At 34.7% G+C, this 17,141-nt stretch overlaps 1 protein-coding gene across 8 annotated transcripts in view; it reads right to left on the bottom strand.

The window, feature by feature from the left end:
- The window catches only part of LARP1B (La ribonucleoprotein 1B), a 75,112-nt gene that overhangs the window by 6,359 nt on the left and 51,612 nt on the right, over positions 1-17,141 (bottom strand). Inside the window, exons 12-17 of one of the 8 annotated variants that reach the window (XM_024568566.3) lie at positions 15,285-15,365; positions 14,269-14,392; positions 3,116-3,285; positions 2,548-2,654; positions 1,129-1,289; positions 591-735 (exon numbers count right to left, since the gene is read on the bottom strand). In XM_024568566.3, coding sequence (XP_024424334.2) covers positions 591-735; positions 1,129-1,289; positions 2,548-2,654; positions 3,116-3,285; positions 14,269-14,392; positions 15,285-15,365 — 788 coding nt within the window. Of the gene's footprint in view, positions 1-590; positions 736-1,128; positions 1,290-2,547; positions 2,655-3,115; positions 3,328-14,268; positions 14,393-15,284; positions 15,366-17,141 lie in introns of those variants that run through there. The other 7 variants (XM_045202319.2, XM_045202318.2, XR_011650346.1 and 4 more) reach the window with 7 other exon arrangements.

The raw sequence follows: 17,141 nt of genomic DNA, 5'->3' as shown, positions 1-17,141 counted from the left end.
CCGAATATGGTCCCAAATGATCCCACCTCCTGGTATTCACAAGCTTGTGAATAGTACACTGTACCAGCATGGGTCCATCAACCACACAATACAGCAGAGTGAGGGTATGGCACTTTAAGTATAGATTATACGAAATACTGAGGCTCCCCTCTTGGAAGCTCTCCCTCTTTTGTAGCTCACTAGCTCTGAGTGGAGTGAGTCACCAGATGCCCTACACAGAGACCTGTGTGGTGGGGAACTGAAGACTCCTGCCCACAGCCATGTGAATGAGACTGAAGAGGAACCTCTGGCCTAAGTCATCTTTAGACGTCGCAGCCCCATCCAACACCTTGACTGCAATTTCATGAGAGAACTGAGCAAGAATGACTCAGCTGGGCTGTTCCTGGAGGCTTGACCCATAGATTAATAAGTGTTTGTTGTTTTAAGCTTCTGAGTTAGGGGGTAATTTGGTTATGCAACAACAGAAAATGAGTACAGCACCCCCCTCCAATTATGTAGTACTACTTTCACAGTTCAAAACGGGGCTACTTTACATTAGTTTTTATTTTTTAAAAACTCTCCAAGTGTGAACATACGAAAAAATATTTGACCTGTAATTTTCTTTTGCATCTTCCCAAGCAAGTTGTTTGAATTCCTCGTACATTTTTTTATTGAAGTGGTCTCTGAGGAAAAAGGACCAGAAACGAAAGAGAGTATTCATTTCTTGGGACTGGCCAACTCCCAAGCGCTTCCTCTCTGGAAAATGTTAAAATAAAACATTTTAAAATTAAAGATACTTATTAAACTCAAAACAGCAGATATTTTACATAACTTAAAATAAAGAAAGATGAAGCATATTAATCCTCAAAATGTATTTGGGTTTCTTCTAAACAAAGGACAAATATTAACCCATTTTCTGACTCACTGCCCAAATTTAAGCATTTGTCAATAGTAACAAGAATATAGCAAACTTTATTTCTTAATGTGTCTAAGCTACAAAATACTTAAGAATATATATACATTTAAATACCTAAATAATAAGTGTTACAAATAAAAGAATATCTTAACCTGATATTAAATGTCACAATTTGAATTTTTTAGAATTATATTGTAATTTTAAATATAGCTATATAAAGTCAAGCATCTTACCACTCAGGCACCTTCGACGATACTTGTGGTATACTTGCTGGGTAAAACCATTTTCCTTCAGGAGCTCATGAGAAGGGTGCTGGAATTTGGGGAATGAATGAGGGGTACATCCGTAACTTCCTACCAGCTGTACACTTTCTGAAGGCGAAGCGTTTGAACTGCTGTTTGAAGAGGGGGGAAAAAGCCTTCAAACTAAAGCATCAACAACCAAGTATTTAAACCAATTTGCACTATTTGTTCATTAGTGAAAATATAAGCCATAGAAAAGACATTAGTCCTCCAAACTCTCCTAAACTAATGACATACAGATCTACATATGAATTACTATTTATGTTCATCTTAATAAACCATTCCACCAAATATAGGACTTTTCACATAGCAGGTATTCAAAAAAATTTTGTTGAAGGATGAATAAAAGTTTAACTTGCCTATGGTGCATTTAATTTCCAAAATGCAGGAAAAACCCTTTTTCCTATGTGGTTAATTAATATTTTACATGTAAATTTCCAAGGCTAATATCACTTTTCTAAACAAGCAAAACCAGTTGAAATTTAGGAGGCTCTTGGGAAAGGATAAATGTGCTTTGAAAATGTCTCTATAGGACTAGGAACCATGTAAACCAAATAAACCAGGGAAAAATTAAAATTTTACAAGAAGTTCTATATGCAACGCCATTTGTTCACACAAGATTACATAAGTGTCTTCGCATGTGGAAGGTAGTTTCGTTAATCTGGTCATTTATTGAGTACCACCTATGCCAGGCACTGAGGTTCTGCCATCCATGAATTTACTGTCTGAAGAAGACATATACAAAAACTTATATAATGCCTGTAAAAAACATTGAGCACAGTGCCTGGGGAATCATTGAAAGAGTATAGTAAGTGTTAGTTGGCATTAAATAATTTCACTACAATGACAGAACCATTACTGACACACATCACAAAGAGCCAGAAAAAAAGACCTTTTAAAAGAAGGGGCAGTGAGAGATAAGAGAAAGGAAATAAAGAATTCCTGCTGTACAATAGAGGGCAAAGGCACCTGCTGAGAAATGTAGGGTACAGATAGGCTCAGAAGCCCCACTCCTTTGAGGAAGTCAATTAGAGATTAGTGAAAAACTGCCGATGACACAGATATCAGAAGAATTCCTTTGATGGGCTTATCAGCATACTGGACAGGACAGAGCTGGGGAAAGAATCAGTAAACTGGAATATAGATCAATTAAATTTATCAGAGAAAGAATAGAAAAAAGATCAGATCATCCAAGAGCATTTACTTTTCCCTCTTTGGTTTTTTTTAGTATTTTCATTGTTTTATTATTTGCTAACAAATTAATGTTTAAGTATTTATAAATATCTAATTAGTAACTATTTTCATCAAACTCAAAATCAAGAACAAAGCAATATGTGACAAGTACAGTACCTAACAGAGGATGCTCTGGGCCCGTGATCTCTGGAATCCATTACCCAACCGACATGACACTCCAGAGGGGGATTTGTACTATGTCTTGTTTTTCTCTTTCTTGGACTCTAAAGAAAAGTCAAACATTGCAATCACTTTCACGGGTGTGAACTTCACAAGTAAATTAAAACCCTCTGACTGTAAACCAACTCCAACATTTTCATACTGTGGATGACACATTATGAAATCATATGAAGTCACAAAACTCAAACATATCACATACAAGTTACAAAATTTAAACAAGGCCCTTGGCTAGGTTTCAACCCAAGTATTAAAAATATACAACTTAGTATGTATTCTTCTTAGTATTCTTCATTACACCTTCTGATGATCTTTAGTTATACTACCCAACTGTAAAGAAGTTACTCCCTAACCTGAGAAAACATCACTATGGTAAAAATATCATTTTTTAAAAAATTCTCACAATCTAAAATATATGTCTTTGAATGTGATGGAAACTAGAAAGCCTCATTTTGTAATGTTAAAGGATACAAAGTGCAGACTTTATATTCCTGGTTGTTTTGTGTACCTTTACATCAATGGCTTTTGGTTCTTTAACAACAGGATAAAATCTTGGTGTTTTGTTTGGATCGTGTAACCTGGGTGTTCGAGGTATTCTGGATGTCCTCGAAGGGTAAATTCTAGGAGATTCTGGAACTGCTGTTGGCAGCGAACAGGCCATTGTTGCTGAAGATACTTCTGAAACAACAAAGAGCTTCTGAGCTAATTAATCAGTCAAATCTGAAAAAGTAAAAAATTATTAAAGTATTTAGATTCTAGGACAGTATTTTACTTTGAGAAAAAGGGTAATTCTTAAATTCTCTACTCTCAAAGGATTTCTGCATTAGAAACATTTTAAATACATTAAAATTAAAAGGTACCAGTCTACATATTACCTAGCTTTTCTAAATTTTAATTTTGCTGCCTCTGGCATTTTTTATTAAGAGAAAAAAAAGCCTGGAGCCCACTGTCTAACCTTCCCTAACCATACTTTGCTTTTCCTACTCACAGATAAGACATATTAAATGTCTTAAATTGGACATTTTAATCTATTATTATACATTTAATAACATTATTCTGCATAATTAACTTTATATAAGGGACATCATTTTGAAAGCTTTTCAGTCAATATTTTGTTTGTGACTTAAATATTCAAGTTCTATTTGCATAGCTTTGGTTTATTCATATTACTGCAGAATATTATGCTGTTATATAAATATATTAAAATATATCTCTTCGCCTGAAGATCCACATTTATGCTATTTCCAATTTTTTGGTATAATGAAGAATTCTACTATAAAGATTCTTGAACATGTCTCCTGGTACAAGTGTGAGCATTTCTCCAGTGTTTATGTTCAAAATGGAAATGCTGAGATGAACGTCAAAAGCATCTTCTGACTTACTGAATGCTGACTACAAGCTGCTTTCCATAGAGGCTTTACCAATTTGTAATCCCACCAGCAGCATGGAAAAGTCCCAGCAATATCTTCTGGTCAAGACTGGGTTTTGTTCAGACTTCTAAGTATTCTTCCACCATGTGAGATTTAAATGATATTTGTATTTCCTTGGTTATTAGTGAAGCATATTTTCATATGTATAGTCATTGCTCAGATTTCCCCTTTCATGAGCTTGCCATTCACATCCTTTGACTATTTTTCTACTGGGTTGATTCACTAATTAGTTTGTGAAAATCCTATGGTAAGATACTAAGCAAGCAAGCACATGAATCAAGTAGGAGTGTCATAAATGTAGGCTCCCTTTCTGTATGATTTTTCTTCAGACTTAACTTTAGATTCATAGTAACCTTTTGTTCATTCATTCAACAAATACTGAATGCCCACTATATGGCAAGCACTATTCTACACACAAGTTTGTAAACTCAAAAGTGAACTTACCCCTCTATTATCTACTCTCCCTCTCTTTGTCATCTCCCCTCCTAATCCATTTTCCTTACTGTTACCAGAATGAACATTCTGAGAAGCAAATTAGGTCGTTTTGAATTTCTACCTAAACTCTCTCAAGTGTTTCTCTTTTGCCTCTTGTCAAAGTCTAGGCTCTTTATTATGAAGTATAAGACTTTCCTGATATTGCTTATTCTGCATTTTATCCATTTATTGATTTATTAAATAGAAATTTATTTTCTACATATCATCCCATTAGATGCTAAAGCCAAGTCCAGAGCCTCCCTGAAAGCAAGGGCCACAGTCTCAGGTTAGTACACCAGCTCCTAAAAAAGGACCTGGGGAAAGTATGTCCCTACCAAGTGACTGATAGCTTAACTGAACTGTGTTAATGCTGTTTTACCTTGTACTAAATAAATAAATAAATGCATGACCCTATACTGAAATATATGTAAAATCCAGTGCTTTTGTTAAAGATCTAGGAGCCATAACAACCTAGAAACAATAAGGTTACTAGCAACCAGACTGTAGTCCCTAAATTCCATTTCTCACTGATTTGGTCTCCAAAGGAAATAAGGTGTGGAACACAAAATGTAACAGGAGCCTGGGAAATCTTGAGCCAGACAGCAATGAGGTTACTAAAGAAAATACTAGCTTAGGTCATGAGGACACAATGGAAAACTTTAGGGGACCCCACCAGTAAAATGAAGTGATCTGACCACTGACAATCATGACTGAAATTAATTAAACACATCAAATAAATAAGCTCCCTAAGTTCATAAGGGTACCTTAAACCTTAATCATATTTGTAGGTTGCTGAGGCACTAACTCATTATTCTGAAAATTGATAAACAGAATAAAAAGAAGTTATTACCCTTCCTTTCCTGTAAAAATTGAGCATCAGGGTAACCACAAAAAAACTGATAAAAGAATATTCTTCAAAGAACTGAAGGTAAGAAATACAGAAGGAATGATACAAAAAGATCATTTTAAGTCCACAATTAATGTCAACGATAGGTTCTGTAACTTTAATTGAAACATATAATGAAACCAATTTTAGCACAGGCTAATTGATATGAACAAGAGTTAAGTTCCTATGGCATCTCATCAACATTGTAACAAATTGCTGTTGAATGAAATGACATTATTCAAGGACCTGCTTGCAACTTTAATGAAACAGAAGATCTAGGGAACATTCACCATGACTGCCTACCATCATTTGGTAAAATGTTGAAGGGAAATTCAATACCAACAAAGCCATGATCCATGAAAGAAATAATTGATAAGCTGGACTTCATTAAAATTAAAAATGTCTGCTGTGCAAACAGCACTGTTAAGAGAATGAGAAGACAAGCCACAGATTGAGAGAAAATATTCACGAAAGACACAGTTGATAAAGCATTGTTATCCAAAATAAACAAAGAACTCTTAAAACTCAAAAATAACACCCTAAATTAAAAAATGGATCAAAGATCTGAACAAAAGATGATGTAAAGATGGCAAAAAAGCAATAAAAAGACGCTCCACATCACACATCATCAGGGAAATGTAAATTAACACGAGCTACCACAACACGCCTATTAGAATGACCAAAATCCAGAACGCTGACGACACCAAACGTTAGAGCGGATGTGGAGCAATAGGAATGAACTTTCATTCATTGGTGGTGGGAATGCAAAACAGTACAAGCAGCATGGAAGACAGTTTGGTGATTTCTTACTAAACTAAAAATACTCTTACTATACTATCTAGTAATTGCCCTCCTTCAACTTATCCAAAGGAGTTGAAAACTTACATCCACACAAAACCTTGCACATGGACATTTATAGCAGCCCTAGTCATAATTGCCCAAGCTTGGAGACAACCAAGATGTCCTTTAGTAGGTAATAGATAAATACATTGTGGTACACTTAGACAATGGAATATTATGCAGTGCTACAACAAAATGAGCTATCAAGCCATGAAAGACCATGGAGGAACCTTAAATGCATATAATTAAGTGTAAGAATCCAATCTGAAAAGGCTGCATACTGTGTGGTTTCAACTATTCACCATTCTGGAAATGGAAACTACGGACAGTAAAAAGATCTGTGATTGCCAGTGGTTGGGGGAGGGAGGGGATGAACAGCCAAAACAGGGTTTTTGGGGGCAGTGAAACTATTCTGTATGAGAGTATCATAGTAGGTACGTGATTCTCAAAGGACGAAGAACTCCAAGAGTGAAACCAATGTAAACCACTGACTTTCAGTGAGTGACTTTTAGAGCAGTAAGAATACTATGTATGACACTCTAATAATGGGTGCATGTCCATGTAAATTTGTTCAAAGCCATAGAATGTGCAACACCAAGAGAAAACACTAATGTAGACTGTGGACTTTGGGTGATTTTGATGAGTCCATTGCAGGGTCATTGATTCTAACTTTCATGCGGGATGTTGCTAGGGGGAAACAACACCCATCCCGACGGGTGATGGCCAAGCAAGTTGTGGGCATAGAGAACGTGGGAAATCTCTGTGCCTGCACCTTAATTTTGCTGTGAGCCTAAAACTGATCTCAAAAGGAAGTCTTAAAAAGTTGAAGGGAAACTTTATGATGAATAAATCAGGCTGATAACATCTAAACCTAATGATCAATCAAAACACCAGTAAAAGGGAGCCTAGAAGACATATGATGCAGTAGGAAGTAAACATCAACTCCTAATAGTCTAGCCACCAGAAAAAGAAAAATCCTGAGTATACTAAAGCCTCTATATCTAAATACCAGTTTATAAGAAACAGAAGAATAAACAAACATTAAACGGTATGAGGATGCAATCAAGTAAACCATAAGCAATTCTATACAAATTAACCTGTTTCTTTGACAAATCATTGGCACAGAAAAAACAAAAGAAGAGAAATGAGTGTAGACTAAGAGTGACTTACTGGTCCCATCAATCAAATGTGGTATGTGTACCCTGTCTGGTCCACATTCAAACAACCAATTTGGAGAAGACGTATTTCATACAATCAGGTACAACCAAACATAAACTGGGTAGTAATGTTAAGAAATTAATTCTATTTCATGTGAAATAATGGTATCATGAAAATTTATATATAATAGTTTGCAACATACAGTGACTATTTATAGAAGGAATGATATGTTTGAGATTCAATATGAAATACCAGAAACAGATGGGGAACAAGGTACAGATGAGAAAAGAGTATCAAACTATTAACACTTGTTGACATTAGGTGAGATAAGTACAAAGGGGTTACATAGCTCTCCCTACTTTATTTTATATATCAACATTTTCCTATTAAAAAGTGAGATTCCAGTTTTACATTTATTTCACATCAGGTTTAACTCAGTAAGAATTTAACCCATCTACAGAGTACTTTTGTTATCTTGAAGTATTTTACAGAATTTTTACAGCATATCATAGACCAATTTACAATACCTTGACATATTATCAAAAAGTAGCTAAGAGAATAATGAGTATAAAATATTTATAGGAGATTAAGAAAGAACATATTAAAGTTGTTTCTTCAACCAGGTACAAGCCTCAAATGACATATGAGTATCATCTAGATATATAACTTCTTTTAAATCAAAATCATGGAATATCTCTTGTACATGAATGTTCAAAATAATGTTTTTCGTGATAGCCAAAAGTGGATAAAACCCAAATATTCATCAACTGAATAAACAAATTGTGCCATGTCCATGCTATAGAATACTACTTAGCAACTAAAAGGAGCAAAGTACTGACATAAGCCACAACATGGATTAACCTCAAAAATATATTTACTGAAAGAAGCCAGATACATGATTCCATTTATATAAAACTTCTAGGAAGTACAAAAACATACAGACAGAACACACACCACTGGTTACTTCAAACGAAGTTCAGTGTTGAGGTTGACTGCAAATGATGAGGAAACTTTTAGCAGGAGGAAACGGTCCTAAAACTGAATTGTGGTGATGGTGTACAACTATATCTACACTTAGTGTGGGTTAATTTTATGGTATGTAAATTGTGCCTCAATAATGCTGTAAAAAACAGAAGACTAGACCATCTATCCGCTCCTCAGAGAACCTCAACTGTGATCCTTTACTACACAGTTTCTGCTAAGTTTATCAGAGAAGTCTGATATTTTGAAGGACTGGGCTAAAGCACTCATTTTCAAAGTGCATTCCCAACCAGTGGTATTAGCATGACCTGGGAGCTTGTTAGAAATGCGTATTTTTTGGTCCCACTTCCACTTACTAAACCAGAAACACTGGGTACAGAGCCCTTTATTTTGTTTTAACAAGCTTTACAGGTAAATTTGATACTTGCTAAAGTTTAAGATCTAGTGGCCTACGGGTGTGCTAACTATTCTACCACTTAAAAGATTTTCCAGCCCTGGCTGGTGTGGCTTGGTGGACTGAATGTTGGCCTGCACACTGAAAGGTCACCAGTTTGAATCCTAGTCAGGGCACGTGCCTGGGTTGTGGGCCAAGTCCCTGGTTGGGAGTGCACAAGAGGCAATTGATGAATGTATCTCTCACACATGGATGTTTCTATCCCTCTCTTTCTCCCTCCATTCCCTTCTCTATAAATAAATAAAATCTAAAAGAAAAAAAAAAACTGTTTTCCAAAGTTTATTGCTACCAAATCAAATCATTGCACAGCTGTGTGCCTGGACCATATGAAGTTTGCCCATAGTCCTCAATGGCTTTATAAAACAGGAATTACCTTTATAAAAAACAGAACATAATATTATGCTGTTTGTGTTCAATAAAGGCTGATAATAAAAATACTACATGACAAATGACACTTTTTTTTAATAAATTCAAAAATTTCTGTAAATGCCACATATTAATATTTTTTACTTTTCTGGTCACAAAGTCTCAGCTGAAACTGCTCAATTCTGCCATTGTAGCACAAACATAGACCATGTGTAAATGAAGGGTGTGGGCAGATTACACAGATCGTGATGTTCCAGTTTTCACCTATGGATCATGATTTGCCAACCACTGAACCAGAGTGGTCAGACAGCTATGGATCCAAATAACGAATTTACAATTTGTCTGCAAAAAAAACCCCTCACATCAGGTGGGTTTAAAAATAGATTATGCACTGCAGAAAAAGACTAATGCAGGAGTAGAAATTACCCAAAATGTAGAAAAAAAGAGACCAAAAAAAAAAAAGAACATGAGTGAGCTACAGGGACTTCAAGTAGCCTAATATACAAGCAACTGGAGTCTTAAAGGAGGAAACAGAAAAAAGTACAAAAACATATACATTTTTAAAATTTAAAACATTAATGAATTTATTTAAAAAGCTTTATGTAATTTACATACCATACAACCCATTTATTTAATTATTTATTTTTATCCTCACCGATCATTGCTTTTAGAGAGAAAGGAAGGAAGGAAGGGGGGAGGGAGGGAAGGAGGAAGAGAGGGAGTGGGGAAGGAGAGAAAGAGGCATGGATATGAGAGAGAAACGTGGATTAGTTGCCTCTCATTCCCACCCTGACTGGGGATCGAATCCACATCCTGGGTATGTGCCCTGACCAGGAATGCAATCTGCAACCTTTCGGGACAGGTTCCCGAAACCTGGGACAACGCTCCAACCAACTGAGCCACATCAGCCAGGGCAAAATGTTATTTAAAATAATGGCTGAAAGTTTTCCAATTTGATTAAAAATATATAAACACATTAATCCAAAACTAAAGGCTGAAGCAGAAGAACATGAAGAATATTACACCAAATCAATCACAATTAAACTGCTTACAATAATAATAAAGAGAAAATATTTTAAAAAGCCAGTATCAGCATTGAACTAATCTGAACAATAAAGAGACAATTGGAAAAATTAACCTAGCCTCAGGAACCTGGAGGACAACCACAAAAGGTCTTAGGAGAGGAAGAAGAGTGCAGGTATTTAAGAAAAAATTGTTTTTGAAGATATAAGAGCTCAGACACATCACACTCTAATTGCTGAAAACTTAAATAAAAATTCTGCAAAGTAGCTACAGAAAAGTAACTAATTTGTATAAGGAAACAATCTGAATGATTACATTTTTTAAAAAATCAGAAACCGTAAGGCTCGAGAGAAGTGACTGACCATTTTAAATTGCTCAGACAAAAATGGCTGTCTCTCCAGAATTATATAACCATGAAAATGTCCTTTGGGAATGAAGGTGAAATGAAAACCTCAACAGATGAAGGAAACTAAACTAAATCATAGCACAACTATTCTTAAAAAATTGCTAAAGAAAGTACTTCTAACAGAAGGAAATGATGCCAGCAGGAAATTTAGAATGTAACAAAAGATAGTAAGAACAATAGAAATGGTAAAAATAATTTATATATAAATTTAAAATTTATATATAAATAACATATCAGACTATTCTCTTTTTAAGTTCTTTAAAATATACAAGATAATTAAAATAACAAATATAACACTGATAGAATTTTCAATGTGTGAATATATGACTATAGCACAAAAAAAATCTGTATGGAAATAAGGTTTCTATATTCCTATTGAAATAGTAAAATACTGATTCTAAATAAACTGTGAAAGTTAAGTGTGTATTTTGCAAGCCCTAGAACAACTACTAAAAAAGCTATACGAAATAGATATATGTGGCCAAGCTCATCATAGATAAATTAAAATGCAAATAAAAAAACTTACAAATTACCCAAAGAGGGCAGAAAAAGGGAAACATAAATAAAAAGCACAGAATAAATAGAAAATGACAAATACTCAATCTAAATCTAAACATATCAATAATTACATTTAAGTATATGCAGTCTAAACACACCAAATTCAAAGACAGATTGTCAGATTAAATTTAAAAATGACCCAACTATATGATCTCTATAATAAACTCACTTCAAAGATAATTAAATAGGTTACAAGTAAAAGGATAAAAAAAGATATACCATATACAGAGAGAGCTGGTAAGTCTACATGAAAATCAGATAAACTACATTTCAGAGCAAAGAAAATGACCAGGGGAAAAGGACAGTTTATACTGATAAAAAGGTAAACTCACTAAGAAGCCACAATAAACCTGAAGGTATAATACACATAAAAGAAGAGCTTCAAAATAAATAAAAAACTGGCTGGACTTAAAGGAAAAATAGACATATTTACAGTTATAATTGAAGATTTCAACACCTCTCTCAGGGGTAGAGGTAGCAGACAAAAAATCAGCCAAGGAATCATCAATACCACCAATCAACTGATTGTAATAGATACGTATAGAACACTCCACTCAAAAACAGCAGTATAAATATTCTTCCTAAATGCACATGAAACATTCACCAAGACAGACCATGTTGTGGGTCATAAAATAAACCTCAACACCATACATCAGTAAGACTGGTAAAAAAGAAATTTAAACATGTTATTAAATAATCCATGGACCAAAGAGGAGGTTTTAAGAGAAATGAAAATATTTTGAAGGGAAGGAAAGTTAAAACAAAACGTATCAAAATTTGTGAAATGCAGTTAAAACAATGCTTAAAGGAAAATACACATGATTAAATGCCTATTAACAGAAAAAGTCTCAAATCAATAATTTAAACTTCCCTCTGACCAGTGTAGCTCAGCTGATTGGGCTTCGTCCTGTAAAGCAAAAGGCCTCCAATTTAATTTTGGGTCAGGGCACATGCCTGGGTTGGGGGTTCAGTCCCTGGTCAGGGCACCTACAATGGGCAATCAATGAATGTTTCTCTCCCTCTCTTTTTCCCTCCCTTCCCCTCTATCTAAAAATAAGTAAAATCTTTAAAAACATATCAGGAATATATCCAAATATAAATAAATTAAACAAAACCACTTCCAAATAACTGATAGGTAAAAGAAAAAATACAAAATAAGTTAGAAAATATTAGGAATTGAATGAAAATGAAAATATACAAAAATCTGTGAGATGCACCTTAAACGGTGCTTAAAATTTATAACATTAATTGCTTATTATAGAAAAGAAGGTTCTCAAATCAATTATCTAAGCTTCCATCTTAAGAAACTAGAAAATGGGTAGCAAAATAAACCCAAACTAAGCAGAAAGAAGTATTAAAAGATTAGAGCTGAAAATAACACAACTGGGAAAAATAAAGTATGGATCAATGAAAAGAAAAGCTTCCTTTAAAAATATGTATCAAATGCAAAAATCTGAGCCTCAATATCATCAGCCTTTGTATCAAAATAATATTTACAGAAAATTCAGGACCAGAAAACAGGCTGAAGGAACCCATGAGGATGCAATCAATAAAATTCACAATGTGAAAAGTTCAATAGGATAAACAATCCTGTTTCTTCAACAATAAATTGCATGGACAAATAATAGTATAAACCTACAGACTAAAAAAGCTGTACCAACCTATTGCCATGTTTGCAACTTACATGGATATTAATTTTTTTCTTAAACATGATGAATGAGGAAATTTGAAAACTAATTATTTGATATTGAGAAATTACTGTGTTACTGCCCTGGCTGGTGTGGCTCAGAGGACTGAGTGCTAGCCTGTGAACCAAAGGGTCACCAGTTCGATTCCCAGTCAGGGCACATGTCTGGGTTGAGGGCCAGGTCCCCAGTTTTGGGTATGTGACAGGCAACCACACATTGATGTTTTTCTCCCTCTCTTTCTCCCTCCCATCCCCTCTCTAAAAACAAATAAATAAAATCTTTTAAAAAATTAAAAAAAGAAATTACTGTGTTACTTATGTTAAAAGGTACAGTCCTTATATTTTTAAAGACATGTACAGAAATATTTAGGGACAAAAAATATGAATAATATGATTGGGAGTTTCTTCAAAAGAATCAAGTGGCAGGTAAAGACAAATGAGTGGCTTTGAGATGAAACAAAATTGACTATGGTATAATAAAGTAGCTAATGGTTAGGTAGTAAGTATATGGGGGTTTTCAAATATAATTTGCTCTATTTTTGTGTATGTTTCAAGTTTTCCAAATTAAAAGTTTTTCTTTAACCTCACTTCAGAAAAGACTGAAGCAAAATCACTTACACTTGCCTGAAAAAGTCAGATTAACTTTGTGATGATTTAAAATGTATTTACATTTTGACACAAAGCTAACATCTTAAAACGAAAGAATGAGCCAGCGGTATATTTTTAAAAATCAGCAAGTCTGTGAAGACTTTTCTTTATTTTGAGAAGAGAAACATTCTCGCAATCTCAAAATCAAGAGAGACACATAAAGAACCAACTGATTCTACCTACTTTTAAGTGAGCATCTGGGTTTGGGCTGGTGGTGTAACACATGGCTCCTATGTCACCTTTGTAAGTACCTGCCTACTCACCAAGAGTAAGGTGGGAGCCCTGGATGGTGTGGCTTGGAGCATTGTCCCATACACCAAAAGGTGAAGGGTTCATCTCCAGTCAGGACACATGCCCAGGTTGTGGGTTTGACACCCAGTCAGGGCACATACAGGAGGCAACCAATCAAAGTTTCTCACATCAGTGTCTCTCTCTCTTTCCATTACTCTCTCTCTCTAAAATCAATAAGCATATCCTTCTTCATTAAAAAAAAAAAAAAAGAGTAAAGGTGGGACTCAGACTCTGTCCATTTACTACAAGGCTGTCTTACCAACTTTACAATCTGTATTTTTACATCTCTATGATGTTTTCAAATTCACCAAAAGATAAATAAAAATTTGAATTTTAAAATTCTAGCCTTTTACCCAAGATACCTACATGTTTTCAAATAAATAAAGCAGACTTTAAAAACAATTTAGAATTGCTTTAATAGTATTAAGACACTTAACACAAAAGCATTTATTTACATACCTTGCCTGGACTGCGAAGTTGCTACAGGAACTTCTTGGTTTGGCTCAAAAGGAAGTTCAGGTGTTAGGTTTTCAAACTGCTCTTTACTAATGAGATTTAGCTTCTTAAAGTTCTCAACTTCTTGCTGAAGTAGAATGGAGGAATCTAATTACTAAACTAGCTGACAGTGTAACCAACACACAATAATTGATACCAACCTCAAAAAATGAGTTTTTAAAACAGGGATTAATTGCAACAGAATAAAAAGATGTTCTAATAAAGAATCTAGCATTCCACTTAATAACCATATTCAAAGTCTAAAGAGGCATAGAGAATCCTGAAATATTATATTTAAAATACATTATAAGAGCATACATTCTAATCATTAATTATTTGCTGAGCATTTATACACTAGACCACTAGGGTATTATAAAGGTTACTAAGTAATCCAATACATGTTCCCTACCCATAAAGAATTTACAAGTTAGAAAGGAGGAAACGTAGTACATATAAAAACTAATATTAGGTAGTACATGGAAAGTGATAACATTTGGTATAAGAATTGAGATCAGGAAAGTATCACAGAAGAGATGGGACAAAGGCAGCTCTTGAAGAGCGAGAATTTAGAGAAAAAAAAAGCATTGTAAATTAGGCAATGTGAGCAAAGATGAGAAGCTTGGAGTAAGCAATCATTTATTAGAAACTAATCCAATGAAAGAGAAAATTTGTGTAGAACCAGTGGCAAAAAAGGCCTGATAAGTTGGAGAAAGCTACTAGATGTTTAATACCAGGTGAAGAAGTTTTCACTTTATTTTCTAACTATTTATATTCAGGGAAACATGTAATAAAAGATAAATCTAGATGGCCCTGGAGGTTTCGTTCCAAACCGTTTTCATAAGGTTAGCAGCAAAGAGGCTCAGTAGGTCTGAGTTGCCAGCTCCCAGCAAGAATCTCTGCCCCTGGGGCTCCTGAAGCCTCCCCTTTCTATTGTTACATGGTCACTTAGCTGTTCTCTGCCCTGACCTCCACATACGTACAGCATCAGGGAGGTGGAGGCCATTCTCTACTGGAAGGCCACTTGGCCATGCTGTGTGAAGACCATCCATGTCTGGCCTAAGCTGTGGAATAAAAAAGAGGGACTGCTTGCACTTTACTATTGCTTATAATTCCCCCCCCACAAAACCCTATGTCCCATCTACACCACTCAGTGCTAATGGATCTCTGACCCTTTGCAGAGCAACATCTACAGAGTGTTTAAGCAAGTTAAAAAAAATAGCAGAAGTAGTTGTCAGATGAACCAAATTAAATATCATCATTACAAAACAGTTGTACTTTGCTCTTAAGAGATAATTGAATGATCTTTTCCTTCTGTCTTCAAACATGAATTGTTACTTGAGCCATCACACCATTTACTAGATCCTATTCGCCTTTAAATTAGAAGCTATTTTTTTCATAAAAATGCCTTAACTGATTACTTCAGCTCTTACCCGTTTACCGAAATTGCTTTCCCAAAAGTCTCCAATAAGCTCTTCAAGCTAATTCAGAATCATTACTCCTCACTGTTCCTTAATCTTGCTACAGAGCTTGCTATTAGCAATGCTCACTTCAATAAACACTTATTTTATGTTTATCATATGCCAGAGATAAATAACATAGTTTTTACCCTGATGGAAACACAAACAGTACGTTTGTTTGATTTCAACTTTTAAAACCAATTCATTAAGATATAACATATATATATATCCACATACAAGCACACAATAGTAAGTGTACAAACCGTAAGTATACATCTCAATGAGTAGTAGTTGAAAGTGAACAGACCTGTGTAACCACCATTCAGGTGAAGACATTACTAGCACCTAGAAGTACACTTCATGTCCCTTTCCATCACTACCCTCCCGCTCTCCCTAAAGATAATTAATGTGTTGACTTCAACACTATGGATTCATTTTTGCCTATTTTCCAAATTTATAAAAATGGAATCATGATGCATGGCTTCTTTTATGTAAAACTATCTTTATGAGATTCACTCACAGGGCTGTCCAACTCACAGCCTGCTAGCCACATGCAGCCCAGGATGGCTGTGAATGCAGCACAACACAAAATCATAAATTTACTTAAAACATTGTGAGATTTTCTGTTTGTTTGTTTCGTTAGTGTTTGTGTATTTAATGTGTGGCCCAAGACAACTCTTTTTCCAGTGTGGTCCAAAGATGCCAAAAGGTTTGACACCCCTGAATAGTTTATGGCTCTATAGAATTGTTAAGAAACTTGGCTTAAATAGACATTAAGTGCACCCAATGTCTGCAGAATGCACATTTACCCTTATACCATACACAAAAAAATAAATTTGAAGTGTATTGTAGTTCTAAATGTGAAAATCAAAATAAATTTCTAGAAGATACTCCTTCATGATATTTGAGTAGGGAAGGATTGTTAACAAGAAAATCAGAATAAAGGAAATGGTTGATAAAAATGTACTACATTAAACAAATTTTTTTTCACCAGAAGACACAATATGAGATTGAAAAGGTGAGTTACACAGTGGACGCTCTTACAAATCAATGAGAGGAAGAAACTATAAAAATGAGCGAGAGAAATGAATAATAACCTCACAGGAGAAGCTAGCCAAATAAAATATATTAAAGGTTTTCAGTATTATGAGTTATCAGAGAGATACAAATTAAAACCACAATGAAATAATACATCTACCAGAATGGCTACATATTTAAAATTTTGGACTTTCTGAGATAATAATAGGTTCACTGGAAACTGGAAAAATAGTACAGAGAGGGCCAGCGCACCTTCCACACAGTTCCCTCCAAAGGCTACAACTTACCTAACTAAAGTACAAAATTAAAACAGTAAATTGACATCACAAATGTGTCTATACA

This window comes from Desmodus rotundus, chromosome 9 (genome assembly GCF_022682495.2).
Source record: "Desmodus rotundus isolate HL8 chromosome 9, HLdesRot8A.1, whole genome shotgun sequence".
Taxonomy (NCBI): Eukaryota; Metazoa; Chordata; class Mammalia; order Chiroptera; family Phyllostomidae; genus Desmodus; species Desmodus rotundus.
This window is presented reverse-complemented; position numbering and strand designations above follow the sequence as displayed.